Genomic DNA, 26,567 nt, shown 5'->3' with positions numbered 1-26,567 from the left:
ACCTCCCTGCTCCTATACTCAAATCCCCTAGCTATGAAGGCCAGCATACCATTTGCCTTCTTCACCGCCTGCTGTACCTGCATGCCCACTTTCAGTGACTGATGAACCATGACAACCAGGTCTCGTTGCACCACCCCTTTTCCTAATCTGCCACCATCCAGATAATATTCTGCCTTCGTGTTTTTGCCCCCAAAATGGATAACCTCACATTTATCCACATTGTACTGCATCTGCCATACATTTGCCCACTCACCTAACCTGTCCAAGTCACCCTGCAGCCTCTTAACGTCCTCCTCACAGCTCACAGCACCACCCAGTTTAGTGTAATCCGCAAACTTGGAGATATTACACTCAATTCCTTCATCTAAATCATTAATGTATATTGTAAAGAGCTGGGGTCACAGCACTGAGTCCTGCGACACTCCACTAGTCACTGCCTGCCATTCTGAAAAGGACCCGTTTATCCCGATTCTCTGCTTCCTGTCTGCCAACCAGTTCTCTATCCACGTCAGTACATTACCCCCAATACCATGCGCTTTGATTTTGCACACCAATCTCTTGTGCTGGACCTTGTCAAAAGCCTTTTGAAAGTCCAAATACACCACATCCACTGGTTCTCCCTTGTCCACTCTGCTAGTTACATCTTCAAAAAATTCCAGAAGATTCGTCAAGCATGATTTCCCTTTCGTAAATCCTTGCTGACTTGGTCCGATCCTGTCACTGCTTCCCAAATGCGTTGCTATTTCATCCTTAATGATTGATTCCAACATTTTCCCCACTACTGATATCAGGCTAACTGGTCTATAATTACCCACTTTCTCTCTCCATCCCTTTTTAAAAAGTGATGTTATATTAGCTACCCTCCAGTCCATAGGAACTGATGCAGAGTTGATAGACTGTTGGAAAATGATCACCAATGCATCCACTATTCCTAGGGCCACTTCCTTAAGCACTCTGGGATGTAGACTATCAGGCCCGGGGATTTATTGGCCTTCAATCCAATCAGTACAGATGTCTGATGGATCCCTCCGTGGCCTTGCTCCTCCCTATCTCGGTAATCTCCTCCAACCCAACAAATCCCCACCCCCGCCGATCCCCGAGATGTCTGTGCTCCTTTAATTCTGCTCACTTGTGCATCCCAGATTATAATCATTCAACCATTGGCGGCCATGCCTTTTGTTGCCTCGGCCCCAAGCTCTGGAACTCCCTGCCTAAACCTCTCCGCCTCTCTTTCCTCCTTTAAGACTCTCCTTAAATCCTACCTTTTTGACCAAGCTTTGGTCACCTGCCCTAATTTCTATTTATGTGGCTCGGTGTCAAGTTTTTTGTTGCATAATACTACTTTGGAGTGTCTTGAGACGTTTCACTACATTAAAGGCGCTATATAAATACAAGTTGTTGTTGTTATTGTTTATCACCCTGTCACAGCAGATTGGCCATCCATTGTAAAACCCGTCCGATTTTAACCCCATTGAAATCCACTCCGCTCCACCAGTGTACTGCCCAGGCAGTGAAGATGAGAACCTCCCCCTTCTCTGTAGCCAACGACCTTCTCTCTCACTACCTTCCTTTTCTCTCTGTATTTTATCAATGCTCCCATGATCGGTACTCCTCTAAATGTTTCTCTCTTGTTTGTCCGAATACAACATCTGGCATGTTGATCCTCATCTCGCGTTGAGATCAAGGGGGTCATTCTTACTTTGGGCGACAGTGTAAAACGGGCTATATCCGATCAGCCGGCCGTTATACATCTCGGCCGAATCTCCTTTCCATTTGGAGACTTGACAGGAGGTCTGGGAGAAGTTATGTGGTTTGAAGCAGAGCACACAGGTCAAGGGTGTAACTCCTCCGCTGTCTGCTCATAGGTCGAAAGGACCTCTTTACAGTGGAGGCTGTTAGAACCCGAGACTCTGCTTGAGCAGATACTAATATCCGTACACAACATGGAAGAAGGTGTGGTGATGGTGGACCATTGCTTGGCTGTGTGAGAACGTGGCAACACAAGTGGTGGTCAGTTACACAGGCCAAAAGCACACCTTTCATTAATGCTGCTAGAGAGGACTTGTAGTTATGAGTGACTTTAACGTGCTTGGAGAATGGTCGCAGGCCACCATGAGGAAGGGATTCTGAGTCCTCAAGGACTGCCCACAGTTCTATCCTTCGAAAGGCCAGTGAGCGTCATGATGAGATGTCCTTGAGTGACATGACTGGAGTAGCACAGGAACATCTGGTTGGCCCTCACTGCCAGCAACAGTTCTGCGGAGGCACACAACCCTTGCACAAGTGTCAGAACGTGCTACTTCTGAAAGCAATCATCATCATCATCATAGTTGAGTTCTCAGGTGACTGAACAGTCCAATACAGGAATTACAGACTCTGTCACAGGTGGGACAGACAGTGGTTGAAGGAAAGGGTGGGTGGGGCGTCTGGTTTGCCGCACACTCCTTCCGCTGCCTGCGCTTGGTTTGTGCATGCTCTCGGCGATGAGACTCGAGGTGCTCAGTGCCCTCCCGGATGCTCTTCCTCCACTTAGAGCGGTCTTTGGCCAGGGACTCCCAGGTGTCGGTGGGGATGTTGCATTTTATCAAGGAGGCTTTGAGGGTGCCCTTGAAACGTTTCCTCTGCCCACCTTGGGCTCACTTGCCATGTAGGAGTTCCGAGTAGAGCACTTGCTTTGGGAGTCTTGTGTCAGGCATGTGGACTATGTGGCCCGCCCAGCGGAGCTGATCAAGTGTGGTCAGTGCTTCGATGCTGGGGACGTTGGCCTGGTCAAGGACGCTAACGTTGGTGCGTCTGTCCTCCCAGAGGATTTGCAGGATCTTGCGGATGAGACTACAGTGACGGCAGCAAAAGAGTCCCTGGCATTGGTGCAGGTGGCTCAGGGTCCGTCACATATCCGGGTCGGGATCACTCGCAGTTTGTCAGCTACTTATACAGCCACTCGGCGGACCTGCCTCTTCAGTTAGGGGAGTAGCGCTCATGAGCGACACGCAAAGGACAAATGCAGGAGTAAAACACACGGGCCTGGAGCTCCCGCTCGATTGCGCGGTTTTCTCTGAGCAATTCGCCTGATATCACTTATTTAAAAACATCGTGCTAGAAGCCGCCCGCTCATACAACTGGCCAGACCTCAACTAATCACTGTTGGGAGTTTCTGCTAATTGCGCTCGTTCACGGGCCTTCAAGGAGCTCCAAAAATTAAGCTTGATCTTTTGGGCGCAAGGACACTAATAGGCACGTTGTGAAAGGGTTTGAATTAATTTTTTTACATTTACTAAGCAACTGACTACTGTACCCCAATCTAACAACAACAACAACAACTTTAATGTAGTAAAATGTCCCAAGGCTCTTCACAGCAGTATTATAAGACGAAAAAAAAAATTCACACCAAGCCACATAAGAAGTAATTAGGGCAGGTGACCAAAAGCTTGGTCAAAGAGGTAGGTTTTATGGGGCATCTTGAAGGAGGAAAGAGAGGTAGAGAGGCAGAGAGGTTTAGACAGGGAGTTCTAGAGCTTGGGGTCCAAGCAACAGAAGGCACGGCCGTTGATGGTTGAGCGATTATAATCAGGGATGCTCAAGAGGGCAGAATTAGAGGAACGCAGACATCTCGGAGAGTTGTGAGGCTGAAGGAGATTACAGAGATAGGGACGAGGCCATGGAGGAATTTGTAAACAAGGATGAGAATTTTGAAATCGAGGCGTTGCTTAACCGGGAGCCAATGTAGGTCAGCGAGCACAGGGGTGATGGGTGAATGGGACTTGCTGCGAGTTGGGACACAGGCTACTATGTTTTGGATGACCTCAAGTTTACATAGGGTAGAATGTGGGAGGCCAGCCAGGAGTGCGTTGGAATAGTCAAGTCTAGAGGTAACAAAGGCATGGATGAGGGTTTCAGCAGCAGATGAGCTGAGGCAAGGGCAAATACAGGCGATGTTATGGAAGTGGAAACAGGCGGTCTTAGTTATGCTGTGGATATGTGGCCGGAAGCTCATTTCAGGGTCAAATATGACAATAACTAGAAAATATTTCTGCCCTGTTACAACTGCACCTTACCGATTTGTGTAACATACCGTATTGCAAACACCAACAGGACAGTTATGATGCATTATCTAATTGATGCACTGAAGATTATAGCAGAGGTCTTGCTGCCTATCACCACCCACACAAAGCGAACAGAAACACTCACCAGTTGCATCTTTGGCCAGAATTCCTTTGGCTTCCTTTACTGTTATCTTCAGGAAGATGGCAGGTGGCTGTGGGAGAGGCACAGCAAGAGAGCAAGAGGAAGGTCAGCATTGTGGTCACAGCAAGGGTAACCCTCAATCTACAATAGGCCATGTCCAACATTATAACACTGTCAGAAACCCCGAAACCCCACACTGGGACGCTCTTCAATGCCTCATGACCGTCACTTTCTCACTCTCTCAATTACCCCACACCTAGCAATGTCATTCCCCCCTCCCAGTGTAACACTCTCACCCCCTGTAACGCCTCCTCCCTGTAACCCCTCCCCCCACTGAACCCCCCACCCCCCCGTAACCCCCCCCCCACTGTACCCCCCCTCCACTGTAACTGTTATACATGCAGACCTTAGATATACTCTCTGTGTAGTCACTGTATAGTTGCATAAGATGGAGACTTGTTTACCTGATGTACTATCAATAAAGTTTACACTATGTATATTCATGCTGGCACCACTAGAGGGTGCAACTGGTGGAGACCGGGGTTCCCTGTCCTGGTGGCAGGGGCTGTATAAAAGGGGAGCCACCATGCGGCTGCCTCACTCTGGAGTTACGAATAAAGGACCAAGGTCACTACAGTTTGAGTACAATACATTGCCTCATGGGGTCATTCATAGGTACATTACAGACCATAACAACTGACGGACTTTCACGTGATTATGGCTACCTTTGGCACACTGAAAGACTTCGCAGAGGGTGATGATTGGGATGTCTTCATGGAAAGGCTCGAGAAATATTTCGTGGCAAACGACCTGGCAGGGGAGACAGACACAGTGGCAGAGAAGCGCAAGGCTATACTGCAGACCAGTTGTGGGCCCGAGGTCTACCGCCTCGTCAGGGACTTGCTGGTATCCACGAAGGCCAAGGATAAGACATACAATGAGCTGTCTGAACTAATTCGCGACCAACTAAAACCAAAAGAGAGCATCCTCACGGCCAGGCACAGATTCTACATTCACCGCAGACCGGAGGGCCAGGAGATTGCAAAATATGCTGCCGACCTCAGGAGACTTGCGGCACCATGTGATTTTGGCATGCATCTCAACGAAGCATTGCGAGACATCTTCATGATACGAATTGGCCACGAGGGCCTCCTTCACAAGCTATTATCTGCCGACACCACAGTCAACCTGCAGAAGGCCATCAGCATCAGTCAGGCGATCATGACCCCGACCTGCAGCACCAAGCAAATTATTCATCCTGTGGACTCAAACCCGGCAAGTACTGTACACAGAATGGTGCCTTTCACAGGCAAGACGAAAGAATGTGGCTCTGCCCAGGCAGAGAGCACAAACCTCAGGGTTCCAGAACTCCGCCGAGGGGTGCTAATCGAGTAGCACCATGCTGGCGTTGCGGAGGAAACCATAGTGCTCACCAATGTCGATTTGCTGATTACGTATGCAAAGCCTGTAACATGAAGGGCCACCTCCAGCGTATGTGTAAAAGAAATACGACTCACCGTCTAGCAGAGGAGTCAGTAAATGACTTTGAATCCAGTGGGGAGGATGATGATTTGGCCAGAGAGGCAGCTCAGCCCCAAGAAGAAGTGTATGGAGTGTATACCTGCACCACCGATTGTCCTCCAGTGAAGATGGAAGTTGAGATAAACGGCGTTCCAGTCTTCATGGAAGTGGACACAGGAGCGAGCCAGTCAGTGATGAGCCAGGATGCCTTTGAGAGGCTATGGAACGAAAAACGACCCGAGCTGGTTCCAGTACAGGAAAAGTTGCGCACTTACAACAAGAAGCTTATCCCAGTCCTTGGTAGTGCAGATGCAAGTGTAATCCATAATGGCGTGGTGCACGAGTTACCTCTGTGGATTGTCGCAGATGATGGTCCAACGCTACTCGGAAGAAGGTGGATGGGGAAGATCCAATGGAAATGGGAAGACCTCTTCACTCCAGCAATCGATGTTCCCCGTGCTCAGAGGCAGAGCAAAACCTCACCTTCGCTTGGGCCAGGCACCAGAGAACAGACCAGCGCAGCACCTGAGGCACAGACCATCCATCACGACTGCGTGGCAATGATCCAACTGGAACGACCTAAAAGTACCTTCCTGGCTCCGGTGGCAGGACTCCTGGGGAGGAAGATTGAATTCACAGGCACTCTTCCAGCTTTTGTGGCAGAATCGCGGGAGAGAAGGATCAAGGCAGTCGACCTCGAGGACAGAGGCAAGATGGTGTCCCTGCTGTAGCGAGGTGCAGCGTGGGTGAAAAAAAAGATGGCCGCAGCAATACCACGAGGTGCAACGCTGAGGGACCAACACGTGGTGTCTAACAAACGATTTGATTTGGGTAAAGCCAGCAGGGTTCTCTTAAAGGAGACGTGCAACCAACTGAACTTAAAGAGACATTGTATGCATGGCAATCAATGTAACGAACCGATTAAGAATGTAAAGAACAAAATGTTGCGAGATGTTGGGAATAGAGTGTCCCCAAAAGTAGCAAGCGAGCGAATTCGGGAGATAAAGGCGCTGATCCTGATACCCTGCCCCAGGTCTATCCCAAGCTGCAGGCACTCGATGGCACTATTCGCCACGGACCTGGAAACGAAAACGGCGCCAATACGTGCAGTCGGCCGCCTTGCCCACCACCTGGGTGGAGACGGTGCAGCCCACAGACCTAGTCGCTATCTCGGCCATGTCCGGGACTGAAAGTTCAGAACCTACGAGTTCCCCAAATGGAACCTGGAACCTGTTGGGAACCTGGAACAGCCAGATTCCCAACACCGTTAGAGAGCAGGCAGAAATTTCTGCAGCCCTCAAAGGAGGACAGGGAGGCCACACACATCTGTGGCTCTGCCCACCAATAGGCAACAGCAAAGGCCTCGAGTCCTGGCAAGGTGAGCGAACCAAGCCCACCCCGCTAGCAGGGGGCGCAGCGTCGCCATCAGACGACTAGGACCCCGTCCGGTTCCTCTAGAACTAGCGTCCTCGAATACCTGTACTGCTACCTCAGTACTGACTATGCCAGAACCATGAATGCAATCTACCCAATCTGTAACGAATGTAAGTCACTGAACCAAGGTGTCACGATACAAACTGTAAAAATGTTTCTTCTTCCTTTCTTTGTATTTGCACAGTGTCTGATCCTGTATGTTAATGTAACGGGCCAGCTGCATGACCCCACAGTGGCGGGGGGGGGAAATGGATGGATGTAACCATGGACACACACATGGATCACACCCAGAACCCTCTGGAACCTCCACTGCATGATCGAACCATCCAAACTGGTAACCACTACCCAACGTTGTGGCAAAAGGACTTGGGGGTTAACAGGGAGAGAGCCAAGTCAAAGCACAGCCAAGGTGCAAGGGCTATTGGCACTTAAGTCTGGGGAGAGCTAAGCCAGAGCACATAGTGCAAAGGTCATTGGCACAAAGGACTTGGGGGAGAGTGATGTTATATATGCAGAATATGTAGTCACCGTATAGTTGCATAAGATGGAAACTTGTTTACCTGATGTACTATCAATAAAGTTTACACTGTGTATATACATGTTGGCACCATTAGAGGGTACAACTGGTGGAGACCGGTGTTTCCTGCCCTGGTGGCAGGGGCTGTATAAAAGGGGAGCCACCATGTGGCTGCCTCACTCTGGAGTTATGAATAAAGGACCAAGGTCACTACAGTTTGAGTACAACACATTGCCTGGTGGAGTCATTCATAGGCACATCACAGACCATAACAGTAACCCCCCCCCCCCCCACTGCCCTCTCCACTGTACCCCCCCCACTATAACCCCCCCCACTTTACCCTCGCCTAACTGTACCTCCCCACTGTACTCCCCCATTTTATCCCCTCCCCACTGTAGCCTTCCCCCACTTTATCCCCTCTGACTGTACCCCCTCCCTCCAATCCCCCTGTGTAAACTCTCGGATATACTCTGCACTCTGACTCTACCAGACTGATATACCATGCAGGTCTCACTATAACCTTCTCTAATCTTCCCTTCCTTGTATTTCGCGCATATCACAAATTTGAATCAAACCCATAAACAAAGCACCAGTTGCCGCTGTTCAGCTCACCTTCAGCTGTCTGACCTGCTCCAGAATTACTTTGTGTTCTGCCTTGTCCATTTGGAAAGCCTCAAAAAAAAAAAGAGATGAGAAAATGTCAAAGAGATTATTGTGGGACCAAAGCTCACTTTGTCAATGTTCATAGTTCAAGAGCCAGAATGAGGCAACAGAAATTATTGTTGTGTTTTCGCACCGATTGTTTGCTCATTAAGGGGCAGAGTTTCATTCTGGAAAATGCAACACTTCAGTGATTGACTTTCTATGGGGGTCTGGAGAGCATAGGTCCCATGGGAGTGCAACATAGGGCTATGAATTAGTCTGGGAACCAGATAGGCTGAATCTTTGGCTTCCCAGGCAGGTTCTGTGGATCCTTGTGAAGGGGCGGAACCTCCAAATAAGGTCAGTGATGTAATAGGAGGCATGGCCGGGTGTGGGGGAGTCCCAGGCGATGGCCACTCCCTCCCACCTCACTGAATTGGCTCTGACTGGCCTGTGTCCTCATCGGTTGTAGGTCAGGGCTCTGAGACAAGAGCCAGCCATGCTCCAGAAAGCTGCTTTGAGGAAAATTCAATGTTTTTAAAAGGGTGCATTTTCACGGCTTATTTGTTGTACATGTATATAATTTATTTGGGGATAAACACTCTTCATAAGAATATAAGAACATAAGAAATAGGAGCAGGAGTCAGACATTTGGCCCCTCGAGCCTGCTCCGCCATTCAATAAGATCATGGTTGATCCGATCATGGACTCAGCTCCACTTCCCTGCCCGCTCCTCATAACCCTTTACTCCCTTATCACTTAAATATATTCAATGACTCAGCCTCCACAGCTCTCTGGGGCAGCGAATTCCACAGATTTACAACCCTCTTAGAAGAAATTCCTCCTCATCTCAGTTTTAAATGGGCGGCCCCTTATTCTGAGACTATGTCCCCTAGTTTTAGTTTCCCCCATGAGTGGAAATATCCTCTCTGCATCCATCTTCTCAAGCCCCCCCATTATCTTATATGTTTCGATAAGATCTCCTCTCATTCTTCTGAGCTCCAATGAGTATAGGTCCAACCTACTCAACCTATCTTCATAAGTCAAAACCCTCATCTCTGGAATCAACCTTGTGCACCTTCTCTGAACAGTCTCCAATGCCTGTATATCCTTCCTTAAATACGGAGATCAAAACTGTACGCGGTACTCCAGGTGTGGCCTCACCAATACCCTGTACAGTTGTAGCAGGACTTCTCTGTTTTTATACTCTATCCCCCTTGCAATAAAGGCCAACATTCCATTTGCCTTCCTGATTACTTGCAGTATCTGCATACTAACTTTTTGTGTTTCATGCACAAGGACCCCCAGGCTCCTCTGTACTGCAACACTTTGCAATTTTTCTCCATTTAAACTATAATTTGCTTTTCTATTTTTACTGCCAAAGTGGATAACCTCACATTTTCCCACATTATATTCCAGCTGCCAGATTTTTGCCCACTCACTTAACCTGTCTATATCCCTTTGCAGATTTTTTGTGTCCTCACAATTTGCTTTCCCACCCATCTTTTTATCATCAGCAAACTTGGCTACATTACACTCAGTCCTTTCATCCAAGTCATGAATATAGATTGTAAATAGTTGAGGAACCAGCACCAATCCCTACGGCACCCCACTAGTCACTGTTTGCCAACCGGAAAATGACCCATTTATTCCGACTGTTTTCTGTTTGTTAGCCAATCCTCTATCCATGCTAATATGTTACCCCCTACCCCATGAATCTTTATCTTGTGCAGTAACCTTTTATGTGGTACCTTATCGAATGTCTTCTGGAAATCCAAATACACCACATCCACTGGTTCCCCCTTATCCACCCTAGTCGTTACATCCTCAAAGAACTCCAGCAAATTTGTCAAACATGATTTCCCTTTCATAAAACCTGCTTGATTGAATCATGCTTTTCCAAATGTCCCACTACTGCTTCCTTAATAATGGACTCCAGCATTTTCCCAACAATAGATGTTAGGCTAACTAGTCTATAGCTTCCTGCTTTCTGTTTGCCTCCTTTTTTAAATAGGGGCGTTACATTTGCGGTTTTCCAATCCGCTGGGACCTCCCCAGAATCCAGGGAATTTTGGTAGATTACAACCAATGCATCCACTATCTCTGCCTTCAGCCTTCAGTTCTCCTTCCAACTGATCGGCATAGAAAGACATCGACGTTAAAACTGGAAATAGGCTATTTGGTCCAACAAGTCCGTGCCGAAGTTTACCCTCCACATCAGCAAATAGTTTGAATCACATCTACCCCCTGTGCACAGGGGGCAGGGGACAGAGTGCGTTCCCTTTACCTTCATCCACCTCTCCAATCTAATCTTGAATGTTGACACAGTTTCTACCTCAACCATTAACCTTGGCAGTGAATTCCACAACCTCCCGACTCTCTGTCCAATGTTCTTATGTCTCTCCTGCCATCTGTTCTAAATAGCTGACGATTAATCTTGTTTCTATGCTTCCTCGTTCTTGACTCCTTAACTACTGGAAACATTTCTTCAAGTCCTTCTTCATATTTATATTTTCTCATACCAGCCGCAAACTACTGAATCTGTGCTGAACCCTCTCTGAACCCTCAATAACCTGCCTATAGTGTGGAGCCCAACACTGCACATAGCACTGAGGTCTCAGTGAGCATAAGGACATAAGAATTAGGAGCAGGAGTTGACCATAGGGCTCCTCGAGCCTGCACCACCATTCAATACGATCATGGCTGATATAAGATCATGGCTGATCTTCGACCTCAACTCCACTTTCCTGCTCAATCTCTATATCCCTTGATTCCTCTAGAGTCCAAAAATCTATTGATCTCAGCCTTGTATATACTCAATGACCCAGTCTCCACAGCCCCAGGGCAGAGAATTCCAAAGATTCACAACCCGCTGAGTGAAAAAATTCCTCCTCATCTCTGTCTTAAATGGCCGAGCCCTTATCCTGAGATTGTGCCCCCTAATTCTAGACTCTCCAGCCAGGGGAAACAACCTCTACGCTGTCAATCCCTCTCAGAATCTTATGTTTCAGTGAGATCATCTCTCATTCTTCTAAACTGCAGAGTGTAGGCCCATTCAACACAATCTCTCATCCCAGGAATCAGTCTGGTAAACCTTTGTTGCACTAAGGCAAATATATCCTTCCTCAGATAAGGAGACCAAAACTGTGCACAGTATTCCAGGTGCGGTCTCACCAGAGTCCTGTACAATTGCAGCAAGACTTCCTTAGTCTTAGAAACATAGAAAATAGGTGCAGGAGTAGGCCATTCGGCCCTTCAAGCCTGCACCACCATTCAATAAGATCATGGCTAATCATTCCCTCAGTACCCCTTTCCTGCTTTCTCTCCATACCCCTTGATCCCTTTAGCCGTAAGGGCCATATCTAACTCCCTCTTGAATATATCCAATGAACTGGCAACAACAACTCTCTGCGGTAGGGAATTCCACAGGTTAACAACTCGCTGAGTGAAGAAGTTTCTCCTCATCTCAGTCCTAAATGACTTACCCCTTATCCTTAGACTGTGTCCCCTGGTTCTGGACTTCCCCAACATCGGGAACATTCTTCCTGCATCTTACCTGTCCAATCCCGTCAGAATCTTATAAGTTTCTATAAGATCCCCTCTCATCGTTCTAAACTCCAGTGAATAAAGGCCCAGTCAATCCAGTCTCTCCTCACACGTCAGTCCAGCCATCCCGGGAATCAGTCTGGTGAACCTTTGCTGCACTCCCTCAATAGCAAGAACATCCTTCTTCAGATTAGGAGACCAAAGCTGAACACAATATTCCAGGTGAGGCCTCACCAAGGCCCTGTACAACTGCAGTAAGACCTACCTGCTCCTATACTCAAAACTCCTAGCTATGAAGGCCAACATACCATTTGCCTTCTTCACCGCCTGCTATACCTGCATGCCAACTTTCAATGACTAATGTAGCAGGTCTCGTTGCACCTCCCCTTTTCCTAATCTGCTGCCATTCCGATAATATTCTGCCTTCATGTTTTTGCCACCAAAGTGGATAACCTCACATTTATCCACATTATACTGCATCTGCCATGCATTTGCCCAATCACCTAACCTGTCCAAGTCACCTTGCAGCTCCTCACAGCTCACACCACCACCCAGTTTAGTGTCATTTGCAAACTTGGAGATATTACACTCAATTCCCTCATCCAAATCATTAATGTATATTGTAAATAGCTGGGGTCCCAGCACTGAGCCCTGCGGCACCCCACTAGTCACTGCCTGCCATTCTGAAATGGACCCGTTTATCCCTACTCTCTGCTTCCTGTCTGCCAACCAGTTCTCTATCCACGTCAGTACATTACCCCCAATACCATGCTCTTTGATTTTGCACACCAATCTCTTGTGTGAGACCTTGTCAAAAGACTTTTGAAAGTCCAAATACACCATATCCACTGGTTCTCCCTTGTCCACTCTACTAGTTACATCCTGAAAAAATTCTGGAAGATTTGTCAAGCATGATTTCCCTTTCATAAATCCATGTTGACTTGGACCGATCCGGTCACTGCTTTCCAAATGCGCTGCTATTTCATCTTTAATAATTGATTCCAACATTTTCCCCACTACTGATGTCAGGCTAACCGGTCTATAATTACCTGTTTTCTCTCTCCCTCCTTTTTTAAAAAGTGGTGTTACATTAGCTACCCTCCAGTCGATAGACTGTTGGAAAATTATCACAATGCATCCACTATTTCTAGGGCCACTTCCTTAAGTACTCTGGGATGCAAACTATCAGGCCCCGGGGATTTATCAGCCTTCAATCCCATCAATTTCCCCAACACAATTTCCCGCCTAATAAGGATATCCTTCAGTTCCCCTTTCTCACTAGACCCTCGGTCCCCTAGTACTTCCGGAAGGTTATTTGTGTCTTCCTTCGTGAAGACAGAACCAAAGTATTTGTTCAATTGGTCTGCCATTTCTTTGTTCCCCATTATTAATTCACCTGAATCTGACTGCAAGGGACCTACGTTTGTCTTCACTAATCTTTTTCTCTTCACATATCTATAGAAGCTTTTGCAGTCAGTTTTTATGTTCCCGGCAAGCTTCCTCTCATACTCTATTTCCCCCCCCCCCCTAATTAAACCCTTTGTCCTGCTCTGCTGAATTCTAAATTTCTCCCAGTCCTCAGGTTTGCTGCTTTTTCTGGCCAATTTATATGCCTCTTCCTTGGATTTAACACTATCCTTAATTTCCCTTGTTAGCCACGGTTGAGCCACCTTCTCCATTTTATTTTTACTCCAGACAGGGATGTACAATTGCTGAAGTTCATCCATGTGATCTTTAAATGTTTGCCATTGCCTATCCACCGTCAACCCTTTAAGTATAATTTGCCAGTCTGTTCTAGCTAATTCACGTCTCATACCATCGAAGTTACCTTTCCTTAAGTTCAGGACCCTAGTCTCTGAATTAACTGTGTCACTCTCCATCTTAATAAAGAATTCTACCATATTATGGTCATTCTTCCCCAAGGGGCCTCGCACAACAAGATTGCTAATTAGTCCTTTCTCATTACACATCACCCAGTCTAGGATGGCCAGCCCTCTAGTTGGTTCCTCGACATATTGGTCCAGAAAACCATCCCTAATACACTCCAAGAAATCCTCCTCCATTGTATTGCTACCAGTTTGGTTAGCCCAATCTATAGGTAGATTGAAGTCGCCCATGATAACTGCAGTACCTTTATTGCATACATCCCTAATTTCTTGTTTGATGCTGTCCCCAACCTCACTACTCCAACCCCCTTGCAATAAAGGACACCATGCCATTTGCCTTCCTAATTGCTTGCTGTACTTGCATGCTCACTTTCTGTGTTTCCTGTACAAGGACACCCAAATCTCTCTGAAAACAAACTTTAATAGTTTCTCACCATTTAAAAGATATTCTGTTTTTCTATTCTTCCTACCAAAGCGAATAACATCACATTTCCCCACATTCTACAGGCTGATTGGTTCTGGCAGCCTTCGGTTGTGCCTTCCAATTGATCTGATTGGCTCTGACAACCTCCAGTGCCCTCCAACTCATCTGATTGGTTCATATTGCCAACCTCCAATCACCGTGAAACAAAAGCTGATATTTCTTGTGAACCTGACGAGCGGACACGGGACTTGTAAACCTAACTGTGGCCCCATTTTCTCCTGCTGTGTGGTTCAGTGAATGCCAGGTGACAGCCGTGACTCAGTGAGTAGCACCCTCGCCTCGGAGTCAGAGTACTGTGGGAGCGCTGCACTGTCGGAGGGGCCGTCTTTAGGATGAGACGCTACACTGCCCTCTCAGGTGGATGTAAAAGATCCCGTGGCACAATTCGAAGAACAGGGGAGTACTCCCTGATGTCCTGGACAATAATTATCCCCAACCAACATCACTAAAACAGATTATCTGGCCATTTATCTCATTGCTGTTTGTGGGAGCTTGCTGTGCGTAAATTGGCTGCCAGGTTTCCTTCAACAATGACTACACTTTAGAAGTACTTTAGAAGCGCTGAGCACCTCGAGTCTCGTTGCCGAGAGCATGCAGAAATCAAGCGCAGGTAGCGGAAAGAGCGTGCGGCAAACCTGTCTCACCCACCCCTTCCTCAACGACTATCTGTCCCACCTGTGACAGGGACTGTGGTTCATCGTATTGGACTGTTCAACCACCTAAGGACTCATTTTTAGAGTGGAAGCAAGTCTTCCTCGATTCCGAAGGGACTGCCTATGATGACTCAATTGACTGTAAAGTGCTTTGGGATGTTTGGAGATCGTGAAAGGTGCTATAGCAATACAAATATTTCTTTTCACCCATTGGATGGATGGGGTATCACACCGTTAATGTATTTGAATAGCTATCTGTTGAGGAAGAGAGATGTGTCGAGTTAGTGTACTCACGTTCTGCAGGTAGTGAAGCAGCTCATTCTGGTCTGCACTGTGGGTCTCTGCGGGTTTACCACTGCGATGAACAAACGTGTACAGGGCTTCTTCATACAACAGGGTCAGCTGCAAGGAACAAAGTTACACTACAGTCAGCCTCTGCACAACTCGTCAGGATGTAACGCAGCAAAGTGTTCACAGGACTTGCCTCTCAGGGCATACCAAGCCCTGGGACTCTGATCTCCACCCAGCTTCTCAGTTCGGGTTGCCAACTCTGGTGAGACATATTCCTGGAGGTGCCATCACGTGACCTCCTGCCACCAATCGCCCCGCCTCTACACTGCTGCCATTGGTCAAGCAACACTCCCATCCTCGATGCACACCGTCTTCTCTCACCCATTGGAAAGCGAACAGACTCTTCATTATTACCTGATTGGATGATTCCTGAAGGTGTCAGTTGTGGCTCAGCTCTGGGTGGGAGGGGCTAGGAATGAGCAGGTGCTGTTGATTACTGCAGGAGTTGGAGTGAGTTTGTAAAAAGTTGGTGGTGGGTTTTTGGGTTGTGGTATTTTTTTTAAATTTTAGGGCCTTTTTGGCCCATAAACACCAGTCAGAGGCTGCTGAGGAGCCTGGAGTGCCGGGCCCCTCAGAGGACAATGCTTCCAGTGTGAATTTAATCAAGGGAGAGAATGTCTTGAGAAGGGAGAATAAAAGGCCCAAAGATTTGGGCCGGACCCCAGGAGGTTTGGAAAAGAAAACACGGTGGTGGTTCACTGCCTGGATAAGGAGATGCGAGCTTGGGATATTATCCAGGCAGTACATGAGGACTGCGGTGAGGAAAGTTGCTTTGCTTGCCGACCAAAGCCGAATGTTGGATTCAAAGTGACAGTCAGTGGCCGAGAGGAGGTGGAAAGACTTTTACTAAGCCTGAAGGTTGGTGAGAAGGACTGGGATGTATCTTTGCTGTGTTCCAAAGAGGTGGTGGTTTCATTCTTAAATCTGCCGGTTTATGTTGAGGATGATGTGCTGATAAAAAAAGTTGGAGTCGTGGGACATTAAACTTTGCTCAATAATAAAGAGGAGATACTATCCTGGAATGCGGGTAGCCGATGGAACCCGTTATGTAACAGTGCGGTTCCCAGAGGGGGTGAAGTCATTACCCTACAGCATGAAATTTGAGACAATGGAAGGAGTGCAGTACTTCCGGGTTCTGCATGTTAACCAGGTGAAGGTTTGCTATTACTGTCTTGGACACAACCATCTAGTAAGAAGCTGTCCAGACTGGTACTGTTATAACTGTGGCAAGTCTGGACACATCGTTCGGAACTGCAAGGCAGAGAGCTGTGTGGTTTGTCACAAAGGCCCCACCCGCTGTGAGTGTGAGGCAGAAGGAAGCTCCTTGAGCAACAAGGGAATGGGAGAAGGAGCAGGAGGTGTGAGTGGAGTTGCCAGAAGAGCGGAGCTGGCGGAGAACACAGCCGCAGAACGGAATGAGGAAAGAGCGCAAGAAAAGGCAGAAAATTGCGGAGCAGAAAACAGGATGGAGATGGTGGAAAGCACATCAAGTATGGTGGAAAAGGACAAAGTCAGTGGAGGACATCACGGGTCAGGGACAGAGTTGAGCCATAAAATGGCTCGCCTTCAGGTGTCTGTGGGGGGAGCAGAGGCGGGTGTGGGGTAAGTGTAAGTACTCCAAAGAGAGACAGGGAGTTGTACATCTTGGGGAACAGGAGGGGGCAAGACCAGGAGAGGGTGCAAGAGGAAGGAGTCTTAAAGGGGCAGCAGACCGGGAGCGGGGAGACAAAGACTCCAAAAGGGAGCAAGATAGGTTGGAGACGCGCCATTGTCCCAGAGAGAGAAGAAATGGGGAGCAAGGGTCAGCGCTGGAGGTGAGGCCGAAGGGAATGGCAATGTTGGAGGAACCAGGTTAGTAGGAGGACTCTCTAAGGGAGATTCTGTATCTGATGGGGAACAGGGACGGGAGATTACAGACGAGCTTGAGAGTGAGGAGTCAGAGGAGGATGGATTCATGGAATTGGGGGGTGGGGAGGCATCATGTGGAAAGGGAAAGGTTAGTGAGGGGCAGAAGGAGGGAGAAGGGGCAGTTCCACGGCCTAAATGTAACGTAAAGAAGAGGCTGAAACTGCAGGGAATATTCAAACAGGAGGTGAAAAAGAGCCGGAGGCTGCAGGAGAAAACAACCATTGCCCAAAAGGTTGGGAAGGAGCATGAGCAGAAGGAAGGGCCAGAGATTTAATGATGATGGGGGGATTATCAGACACATTTCTTTTATTAGGAGCAATGATTACATTGGTCTCGATTAATGTGAATGGACTGAGGGGGGAGAAGAAATTGCAGCTGTTGTTGCACTGACCTGTTGTGTCTGCAAGAAATCTTTTGAGTTGAGGATATTCTAGAAAGGGTTCGGAAGGTTTGGAAGGGAGAAGTGTTTGCAAGTTGCACAAATAATAACCATAGAGGGGTGGCTGTTTTAGTGAGTTCGTCCATAAAAGAGAACATTGCATTGCTGGACAAGGACGCTGTGGGGAGATTTTTACAGCTAAAGGTACAAATGGATGAATTGAATTGTGATCTCTTTAATATCTATGCACTGAATGACCATTGCAATTGTTGTGAGTTTTTTCGGTGGTTATTCACAGAAGTGGCAGAGGCAGAAAACCCTTGTATAGTGGGGAATTTAATGTATTTTTTTCTCAAATGAACGTTTCAGCCCAGGTGACCTTTAAGGATGATAATTCCAGAAAGATGATTATAAAAATGAGGACAAATTTAAATTTGAGAGACTTGGGGAGGGATCGGAACCCCATAAAAAGGGAGTCCTCCAGAAGAGGTTGTGTGAGTGATGTTTTAAGACAGAGCCGAATAGATTTTGTGTTAGTGTGGGATGGGTTAAGTTCTGAGGTGATGGAGATTTATTATAAAAAAGTATTGTTTAGTGACCACTCGGCTTTGGTTCTTAAAATTAGAAACAGCAGAGTTAAGATCGGTCCAGGAGTGTGGATTTTAAACAATCAGTACCTGAAAGAAATTGCTTTTAAAGAAGGGATTTTAAATATAATAAAGAATGCTCGGAAGGAACCTATATTCTTGAAAGAAAAAAGAGTTTGGTGGGACAATTTCAAATATGAGGTAAAAGTTTTTTCGGTACTTTATGGGAAGGAAAGAGCAACAGTTAACTGGCATCAAGAAGAGAATATAAACATAAGGTTTACAGATATCTGTAAAGCAGTTGACGGAGGGGATAAGGGAGCAGAGACTAAGTGGAAGGATTTAAAGGAAGAGTGGGAATTATTGCAAGCTGAAAAATGCAAGGGGGCCATTCTCCATGCAAAGGCTAAAGATGCATTGGAGGGAGAAAGATGCACTTGATATTTTCTAGAGCAAGAGAAGTTGCGATAAAGGTTATCATTAATTGGAGAGTTGAAGGTTGGGGAAAGGATCATTAATGAAAGTGGGGAGATTGTGGAGACAGCTAGTAGCTTTTATCAAGAGTTATATGCAAAAGAAGACATTTCCAATGGCGATGGAGAAGGTTAGTGAAGAGGGTTTAAAGGAGGATGAGATAAGCATGTGTGACAAAGAAGTAGGATTAGCGGAAATAAAAGTAGCAATAAGTGGAATGAAGAGGGGTAAAAGTCCAGGGTCCGATGGATTAAGAGCAGAATTTTAGAAAGAATTTTTAGAGATTTTAAGTCCATTGGTCTTAGTGGTTTTTAAGGAGATTAAAACTGAGGGAACCCTGGCCCCATCTATGAGGAGAGGTATCATAAGCTCAGCTTATAAAAATAAAGGGGATAGAAGGGATCTGAAGGGAGGTAGAAGAAAAAGCAATTACGATCATGTATGAGAAGATTGTGAGGGCAATGCCACAGGATTGGATGGAAGAAATAAATACACAAATCTCCAAAGGAGGTGAAATATGTCCCGCTTTTCCAAGCTTTCTGTTGGAGAAAGGGAAGGAGTTGGTTCAAGTTGACAACTGTAATACTTGAGATTTCTATGGGGTATTTAGAGAATGGAGATTTAAGACCCCTGCTGGTCAGAAGTTTTGGCAGAGTATATACCCACAGCTGGACTTCAACAGGATTTGGAAGGAAGTGTGGGTGAATTTAAAATGTCCAGAATGGATTAAACTGGATTTCAAATTGGCTCATAACCGGATTTTTACCGTGATAGTCTTATGTAAGATTGGGCGAGTAGAGGTGGCAACTTGCCCAGTGTGTGGGACGCGGGATGAGACTCTGTCCCATTTGCTGGTGTTATGTCCGCAGTTAAAGGATTTTAAATACTATGTTCGACAGTTGTGTGAGGACCGAAGAGCAAGAATGGGAATCCCATGGGACTCACTTTTGAGATGGGGATTGCAGGAGAGTCTGCCCGAGTCTAGCGGAGCGGCAATTAATGTAAGGTTCAGTTTGGCGAGATTTGTGATTATGCAAAGAAGGAATGCTCTGTTTTTTAAGGGGAGGAGAATAAACCTAAAAGAGTATTTTAAATATAAACTAAAAGATCATTATAAGACTCTTTGGATGTTTTATTCAGAAAAGAATTTAAAGATAGTATTTTATGATCAATTTGTAAAGTATAATAGAATATTATATGTTACAGTTGACAAATTAAACTTCAGGTTTTGATAATATATGTTGGAGGAACGGCTGTGCAGAAGGGCAGAATGGATTTGTCTGATACAATGGAACGATCACAATGTTCTTAATGTTCAATAAATATTAATAATATATTTAAAAAGTGGGTAGCACTCTTGCCTCTGAGTTGGAAGGTTTTGGGTTCAAATCCCACTCCAGGAACTTGAGCACATAACTCCAGGCTGATATTCCAGTACAGTGCTGAGGGAGTGCTGCACTGTCAGAGGTGCCATCTTTCGGATTAAAACACAATTTTTTAATGCCCCAATGATTTTTCTCCTGAGTTGCTGGCAGCAGTGTCCTGGAGATTAATTACTTCCTGGAGACCCCAGGCCAATCCCGGAGGGTGGGTATCCCTATTCTCAGCGTACAAGCTGCACAGAAACACTCTCAACATAATGATGCAGATGGTTTCTCCTCAATTCTCTACTCTCTCATCCAGTTTATTTTGGGACCCAATCCCTCTCTCCAATACCTTAACAGCTAAATGCACCCATGTGGTACGGTACTGAGCCATATAGACTGGCTGTGCTGTGTTAGCTGAACTCAAGCCCATGATGTACAACTGGGGTCAGTGCCCTAGGCTACGGAGGAGTGAGATGGACGGGGGTGGGGTGGGCGAGGAGGAGGAGGGTTGGGCGGGTGTAGTGTGAGCAGGGGTGGGTTGGGGTGGGGTGGGTGAGTTGTGGGGAGATTGAGGTGGAGTGGAGTGGAGTGGAGTGGAGTGGAGTGGAGTGGAGTGGAGTGGAGTGGAGTGGAGTGGAGTGGAGTGGAGGGCAGAGATGGTAGGGGTTGGGGTGGGGGAGTTGTGGGGGGGTTGAGGTGGGGGTGGGGGGATTGAGGAGGGGTGGGCGGTGCGGGGGTGGGATGGAGTGGAGGGGTGGGTGGGCCGGGGTGAGGTGGGGTGGAGGGGGTGAAGGGGGGGAGGGAAATGGTTCCTGCTCCTTGTCGCCATCTAGTGGCTTCTGTTGGTGTTTGTGTGAACGTACCCCAATAAGACTTAGCGTCCCAGAAATTCAATTATGCCCGAAAGCGGACATGCCGGGGTGGGGAGTTCAGGGCACACATGGGACGTACAGGGAGCAGGGTGGGGCAAGCAGAGGCCATTCCCTTTCCTTCTTACCAGTTAAGTTTTGGTCAATGGTGACCCACAGGATGTTGATGGGGGATTCGGCGATGGTAATGGCGTTTAATGTCGAGGGGCGGTGGTTAGATTCTCGCTTGTTGGAGATAGTCATTGCCTGGCACTTGTGTGTCACGAATGCTACTTGCCACTTATCAGCCCCAGCCTGAATGTTGTCCAGGTCTTGCTGCATGCGGGCACAGACTGCTTCATTATCTGAGGAGTTGCGAATGGAACTGAACACTGTGCAAGCATCAGTGAACATCCCCACTTCTGACCTGATGATGGAGGGAAGGTCATTGATGAAGCAGCTGAAGTTGGTTGAGCCTAGGACACAGCCCTGAGGAACTCCTGCAGCAATGTCCTGGGGCTGGGATGATTGACCTCCAACCACCACAACCATCTTCCTTTGTGCTAGGTATGACTCCAGCCAGTGGAGAGTTTTCCCCCTGATTCCCAGTGACTTCAATTTTACTAGGGCTCCTTGATACCACACTCCGTCAAATGCTGCCTTGATATTCATGGAGCCACCTACTCCCATTGGTTGTTTAATTGTCCACCACCAATCACGACTGGTTGTGGCAGGACTGCAGAGCTTTGATCTGATCCGCTGATTATGGAATCGCTTAGCTCTGTCTATATCCCGCTGCTACCACTGTTTAACTTGTATGTTTACTAAATAGCAGTAGTGTGTGTTTTACTAAGGGTTAGAATTCTGTGGCATTGGTGGGACTAAAAATAAAACGTAATTAATTAAATACATTAAGATGGCAGGACGGGTGATGTGTCAGTGCTGCAACATGTGGGAGGTCCACGGTGGCCACATCTGCGGCAAGTGTCTGCAGCTCGAGGAACTTCGGCTCAGCATTGATGACACTGCGACACATCAGGGAGGGGGAGAGTTACCTGGATACTGTGTTCCAGGGGGTAGTCACACCCTTTAGGTTAACTAACTCAGATTTGGCTAGCGGTCAAGGACAGGAGAGTGTGACTACGAGTCAGGAAGGTATGGGGATCCAGGTGGTAGTGATGGAGGAGCCTTGGCCCTTGCTCTTGTCCAACAGGTTTGAGGCTCTTACTCCCTGTGTGGATGAGAGCAGGGACTGCAGGGAGGATGAGCAAACTGACCACAGCACCGTGGTACAGGGAGCCATTCAAGTGGGGGGAGTAAAAAGAAACATTGTAGTGGTAGGGGACAGTATCATTAGGGGGATAGATACTGTTCTCTGCAGCCGAGAGCGTGAGTCCCGAAGGTTGTGTTGCCTGCCCAATGCCAGGATTAAGGACATCTCAGGGCAGGAGAGGAACTTGGAGTGGGAGGGGGTAGATCCAGTTGTTGTAGTCCACGTGGGTACCAACAACATAGATAGGACAGACAAGAAGGTTCTGCTAATGGATTCTGAGCAGCTAGGAGCTAAATTAAAAAGCAGAACCACAAAGGTAATAATCTCTGGATTTCTACCTGAGCCATGAGCAAATTTACATCGGTTAAATAAGATCAGAGAGCTGAACTCATGGCTCAAAGACTGGTGTGGGAGAAATGGGTTTTGGTTCCTGGGGCACTGGCATCAGTACTGGGCTAAGAGGGAGCTGTTCCATCGGGACGCACTCCACTTGGACCGTGCTGGGACTAGGGTCCTGGCGAACCGAATAACTAGGGCTGCAGAGAGAGCTTTAAACTAATTAGTAGGGAGGGGGGGGGGGGGGGAAGGGAAGGTTCAGGTGAGCAGAAACCTAAAAGCTCAAAGAACAAGGTGAAGGCAATAGAGCAGGGTAGCATTGGGGGAAACGAAAACCAGAGCGTGACAGGAAGGGACAGGATCTATAAACATAAGAGTATCAGAAACTGGGGCCATAGCAGGAGAAAATGGTAAGAAAACACATTTAAAAGCTCTTTATCTGAATGCACATAGCATTCTTAACAAATTAGATGAGCTGTCGGCACAAATAATTACAAATAGATATGATCTGGTAGCCATGACAGAGACGTGGTTGTAAGGTGACCAAGACTGGGAACTAAACATTCAGGGGTACTTGACAATTCGGAAGGACAGGCAGAAAGGAAAAGGAGGTGGGGTAGCTCAGTTGATAAAGGATGGAATCACTGCAATAGTGAGAAATGATGTTGGCTCAAATGATCAGGATGTTGAAACAGTGGGTGGAGATAAGGAATAATAAGGGGAAAATGTTACTGGTGGACATAGTCTATAGGCCCCTGAACAGTAGCAACTCTGTTGGTCAGAGTATAAACCAAGAAATAATGGGGGCTTGTAAAAAGGGAACAGCAATAATCATGGGTGATTTTAACCTCCATATTAATTGGACAAATCAAATTGGTCAGGGAAGCCTTGAGGAAGAGTTCATAGAGTGCATAAGGGACAGGTTCCTTGAACAGAACCAACCAGGGGGCAGACTATTTTAGAGCTGGTCCTGTGTAATGAGACAGGATTAATAAACAATCTCCTAATAAAGGATCCCCTTGGAACGAATGACCATAACATGATTGAATTTCAAATTCAGGAGGAGGACGCGAAAGTTGGATCTCAAACCAGCGTACTAAGCTTAAATAAAGGAGACTACAAAGGTATGAGGGCAGAGTTGGCTAAAGTGGACTGGGAAAATAGATTAGTGTAGGACGATTGATGAACAGTGACGTATATTTAAGAAGATATTTCATAACTCTCAAGAAAAATATATTCCAGTGAGGAGGAAAGGGTGTAAGAGAAAAGATAGCCATCCGTGGCTAACTAAAGAAATAAAGGACGGTATCCAATTAAAAACAAGGGCATACAAAGTGGCCAAAACTAGCGGGAGGACAGAAGACTGGGAAGTTTTTAAAAGCAGCAAAGATGATTTAAAAAAATGATTAAGAAAGGGAAGATAGACTATGAAAGTAAACTAGCACGAAATATAAAAACAGATAGCAAGAGTTTCTACAGGTTTATAAAAAAGAAAAGAGTGGCTAAAGTAAATGTTGGTCCCTTAGAGGACGAGACCGGGGAATTAGTAATGGGGATCATGGAGATGGCAGAAACTCTGAACAAATATTTTGTATCAGTTTTTACAGTAGAGAACACTAACAATATCCCAACAGTGGATAGTCAAGTGGCTATTGGTGGTGAGGAACTTAACACAATCACAATCACTAAGGAGGTGGTACTCAGTAAGATGATGGGACTAAAGGCGGATAAATCCCCTAGACCTGATGGCTTGCATCCTAGGATCTTAAGAGAAGTAGCGGCAGGGATAGTGGATGCATTGGTTGTAATTTACCAAAATTCCCTGGATTCTGGGGAGGTCCCAGCAGATTGGAAAACTGCAACTGTAACACCTCTATTTAAAAAAGGAGGCAGGAAACTATAGATCAGTTAGCCTAACATCTGTGGTTGGGAAAATGTTGCAGTCCATTATTAAAGAAGCAGTAGCAGGACATTTGGAAAAGCATAATTCAGTCAGGCAGAGTTAGCATGGATTTATGAGGGGGAAGTCATGTTTGACACATTTGCTGGAGTTCTTTGAGGATGTAACGAACAGGGTGGATAAAGGGGAACCAGAGGATGTGGTGTATTTGGACTTGCAGAAGGCATTTGACAAGGTGCCACGTAAAAGGTTACTGCACAAGATAAAAGTTCATGGGGTTGGGGGTAATATATTAGCATGGATAGAGGACTGGCTAACTAACAGAAAACAGAGAGTCGGGATAAATGGTTCATTCTCAGGTTGGCAATCAGTAACTAGTGGGGTGCCTAAGGGATCAGTGCTGGGACCCCAACTATTTACAATCTATATTAATGACTTGGAAGAAGGGACTGAGTGTAACGTAGCCAAGTTTGCTAACGATACAAAGATGGGAGGAAAAGCAATGTGTGAGGAGAACACAAAAAACCTGCAAAAGGACATAGACAGGCTAAGTGAGTGGGCAAATATTTGGCAGATGGAGTATAATGTTGGAAAGTGTGAGGTCATGCACTTTGGCAGAAAAACAAATCAAAGAGCAAGTTATTATTTAAATGGAGAAAAATTGCAAAGTGCTGCAGTACAGCGGGACCTGGGGGTACTCGTGCATGAAACACAAAAGGGTAGTATGCAGGTACAGCAAGTGATCAGGAAGGCCAATGGAATCTTGGCCTTTATTGCAAAGGGGATGGAGTATAAAAGCAGGGAAGTCTTGCTATAGTTATATAGGGTATTGATGAGGCCACACCTAGAATATTGCATAAAGTTTTGGTTTCCATATTTAATAAATGATACACTTGCTTTGGAGGCAGTTCAGAGAAGGTTCACTAGGTGATTCCGGAGATGATGGGGTTGACCTTTTGAGGAAAGGTTGAATAGATTGGTCCACTACTCATTGGAATTCAGAAGAATGAGAGGTGATCTTATTGAAACATATAAGATTGAGGGTGCTTGATAAGGTGGATGCAGAGAGGATGTTTCCACTGATAGGGGAGACTAGAACTGGAGGGCATGATCTTAGAATAAGGTGCCACCCATTTAAAACTGAGATGAGGAAGAATTTCTTCTCTCGGAGGGTTGTAAATCTGTGGAATTCGCTGCCTCAGAGAACTGTGGAAGCTGGGTCATTGAATAAATTTAAGACAGAGATAGACAGTTTCTTAACCGATAATGGAATAAGGGGGTTATGGGGAGCGGGCAGGGAAATGGACCTGGGTCCATGATCAGATCAGCCATGATCATATTAAATGGCGGAGTAGGCTCAAGGGGCCGTGTGGCCTACTCCTGCTCTTATTTCTTATGTTCTTATGTAGTCCTGTGTTGCAGCTTCCCCAGGTTGGCACCTCATTTTTAGGTACACCTGGTGCTGCTCTTCTGCACTCCTCATTGAACCAGGGTTGGTCTCCTGGTTTGATGGTAATGGTAGAGTGAGGGATATGCCGGGCCATGAGGTTACAGATTGTGGTGGAATACAATTTTGCTGCTTCTGATGGCCCTCAGCGCCTCATGGATGCCCAGTTTTGAGCTGCTAGATCTGTTCTGAATTTCTCCCATTTAGCACGGTGGTAGTGCCACACAACACAATGAAGGGTGTCCTCAGTGTGAAGACGGGACTTTATTTCCACAAGGACTGTGCGGTGGTCACTGCTACCAATGCTGTCATGGACAGATGCATCTGCGACAGGTAGATTGGTGAGGACGAGGTCAAGTAGGTTTTTCCCTCGTGTTGGTTCTCTCACCACCTGCCACAGGCCCAGTCTGGCAGCTATGTCCTTCAGGACTCGGTCAGCTCGGTCAGTAGTGGTGCTACCGAGCCACTCTTGGTGATGGACATTGAAGTGGCCCCACCCAGAGTACATTCTGTTCACTCAGTGATTCTTCCAAGTAGTGTTCAACATGGAGGAGTACTGATTCATCAGCTGAGGGAGGGCAGTAGGTGGTAATCAGCAGGAGGTTTCCTTGCCCATGTTTAGCCTGATGCCATGAGACTTCTTGGGTTCCGGAGCCAATGTTGAGGACTCCCAGGGCCATTCCCTCCCAAATGTATACCACTGTGCAGCCACCCCTGGTGGGTCTGTCCTGCCGGTGGGACAGGATATACCCAGGGATGGTGATGGAGGAGTCTGGGACATTGGCTGAAGGGTATGATTCTGTGAGTATCATTATGTCAGGCTATTGCG

The 26,567-nt window shown here is 46.8% G+C and overlaps 1 protein-coding gene and 1 long non-coding RNA gene across 6 annotated transcripts in view; one reads left to right on the top strand and one right to left on the bottom strand.

The window, feature by feature from the left end:
• LOC139226593 (uncharacterized) overlaps positions 1-26,567 on the top strand; it is a 162,551-nt gene that overhangs the window by 95,577 nt on the left and 40,407 nt on the right. The window lies entirely within an intron of this gene.
• Positions 1-26,567, bottom strand: part of unc13d (unc-13 homolog D (C. elegans)) — a 142,509-nt gene that overhangs the window by 85,225 nt on the left and 30,717 nt on the right. For all 5 annotated transcript variants that reach the window (XM_070857441.1, XM_070857437.1, XM_070857440.1 and 2 more), the window contains exons 3-5: positions 15,163-15,270; positions 8,270-8,329; positions 4,189-4,255 (exon numbers count right to left, since the gene is read on the bottom strand). In XM_070857441.1, the coding sequence (XP_070713542.1) occupies positions 4,189-4,255; positions 8,270-8,329; positions 15,163-15,270 (235 nt within the window). The remainder of the gene's footprint in view (positions 1-4,188; positions 4,256-8,269; positions 8,330-15,162; positions 15,271-26,567) is intronic.

Source organism: Pristiophorus japonicus, chromosome 16 (assembly GCF_044704955.1).
Source record: "Pristiophorus japonicus isolate sPriJap1 chromosome 16, sPriJap1.hap1, whole genome shotgun sequence".
In the NCBI taxonomy this organism is placed as follows: domain Eukaryota; kingdom Metazoa; phylum Chordata; class Chondrichthyes; family Pristiophoridae; genus Pristiophorus; species Pristiophorus japonicus.
Note: the sequence above shows the minus strand (reverse complement) of the source record. Positions and strands in the feature narration are given on the sequence as shown.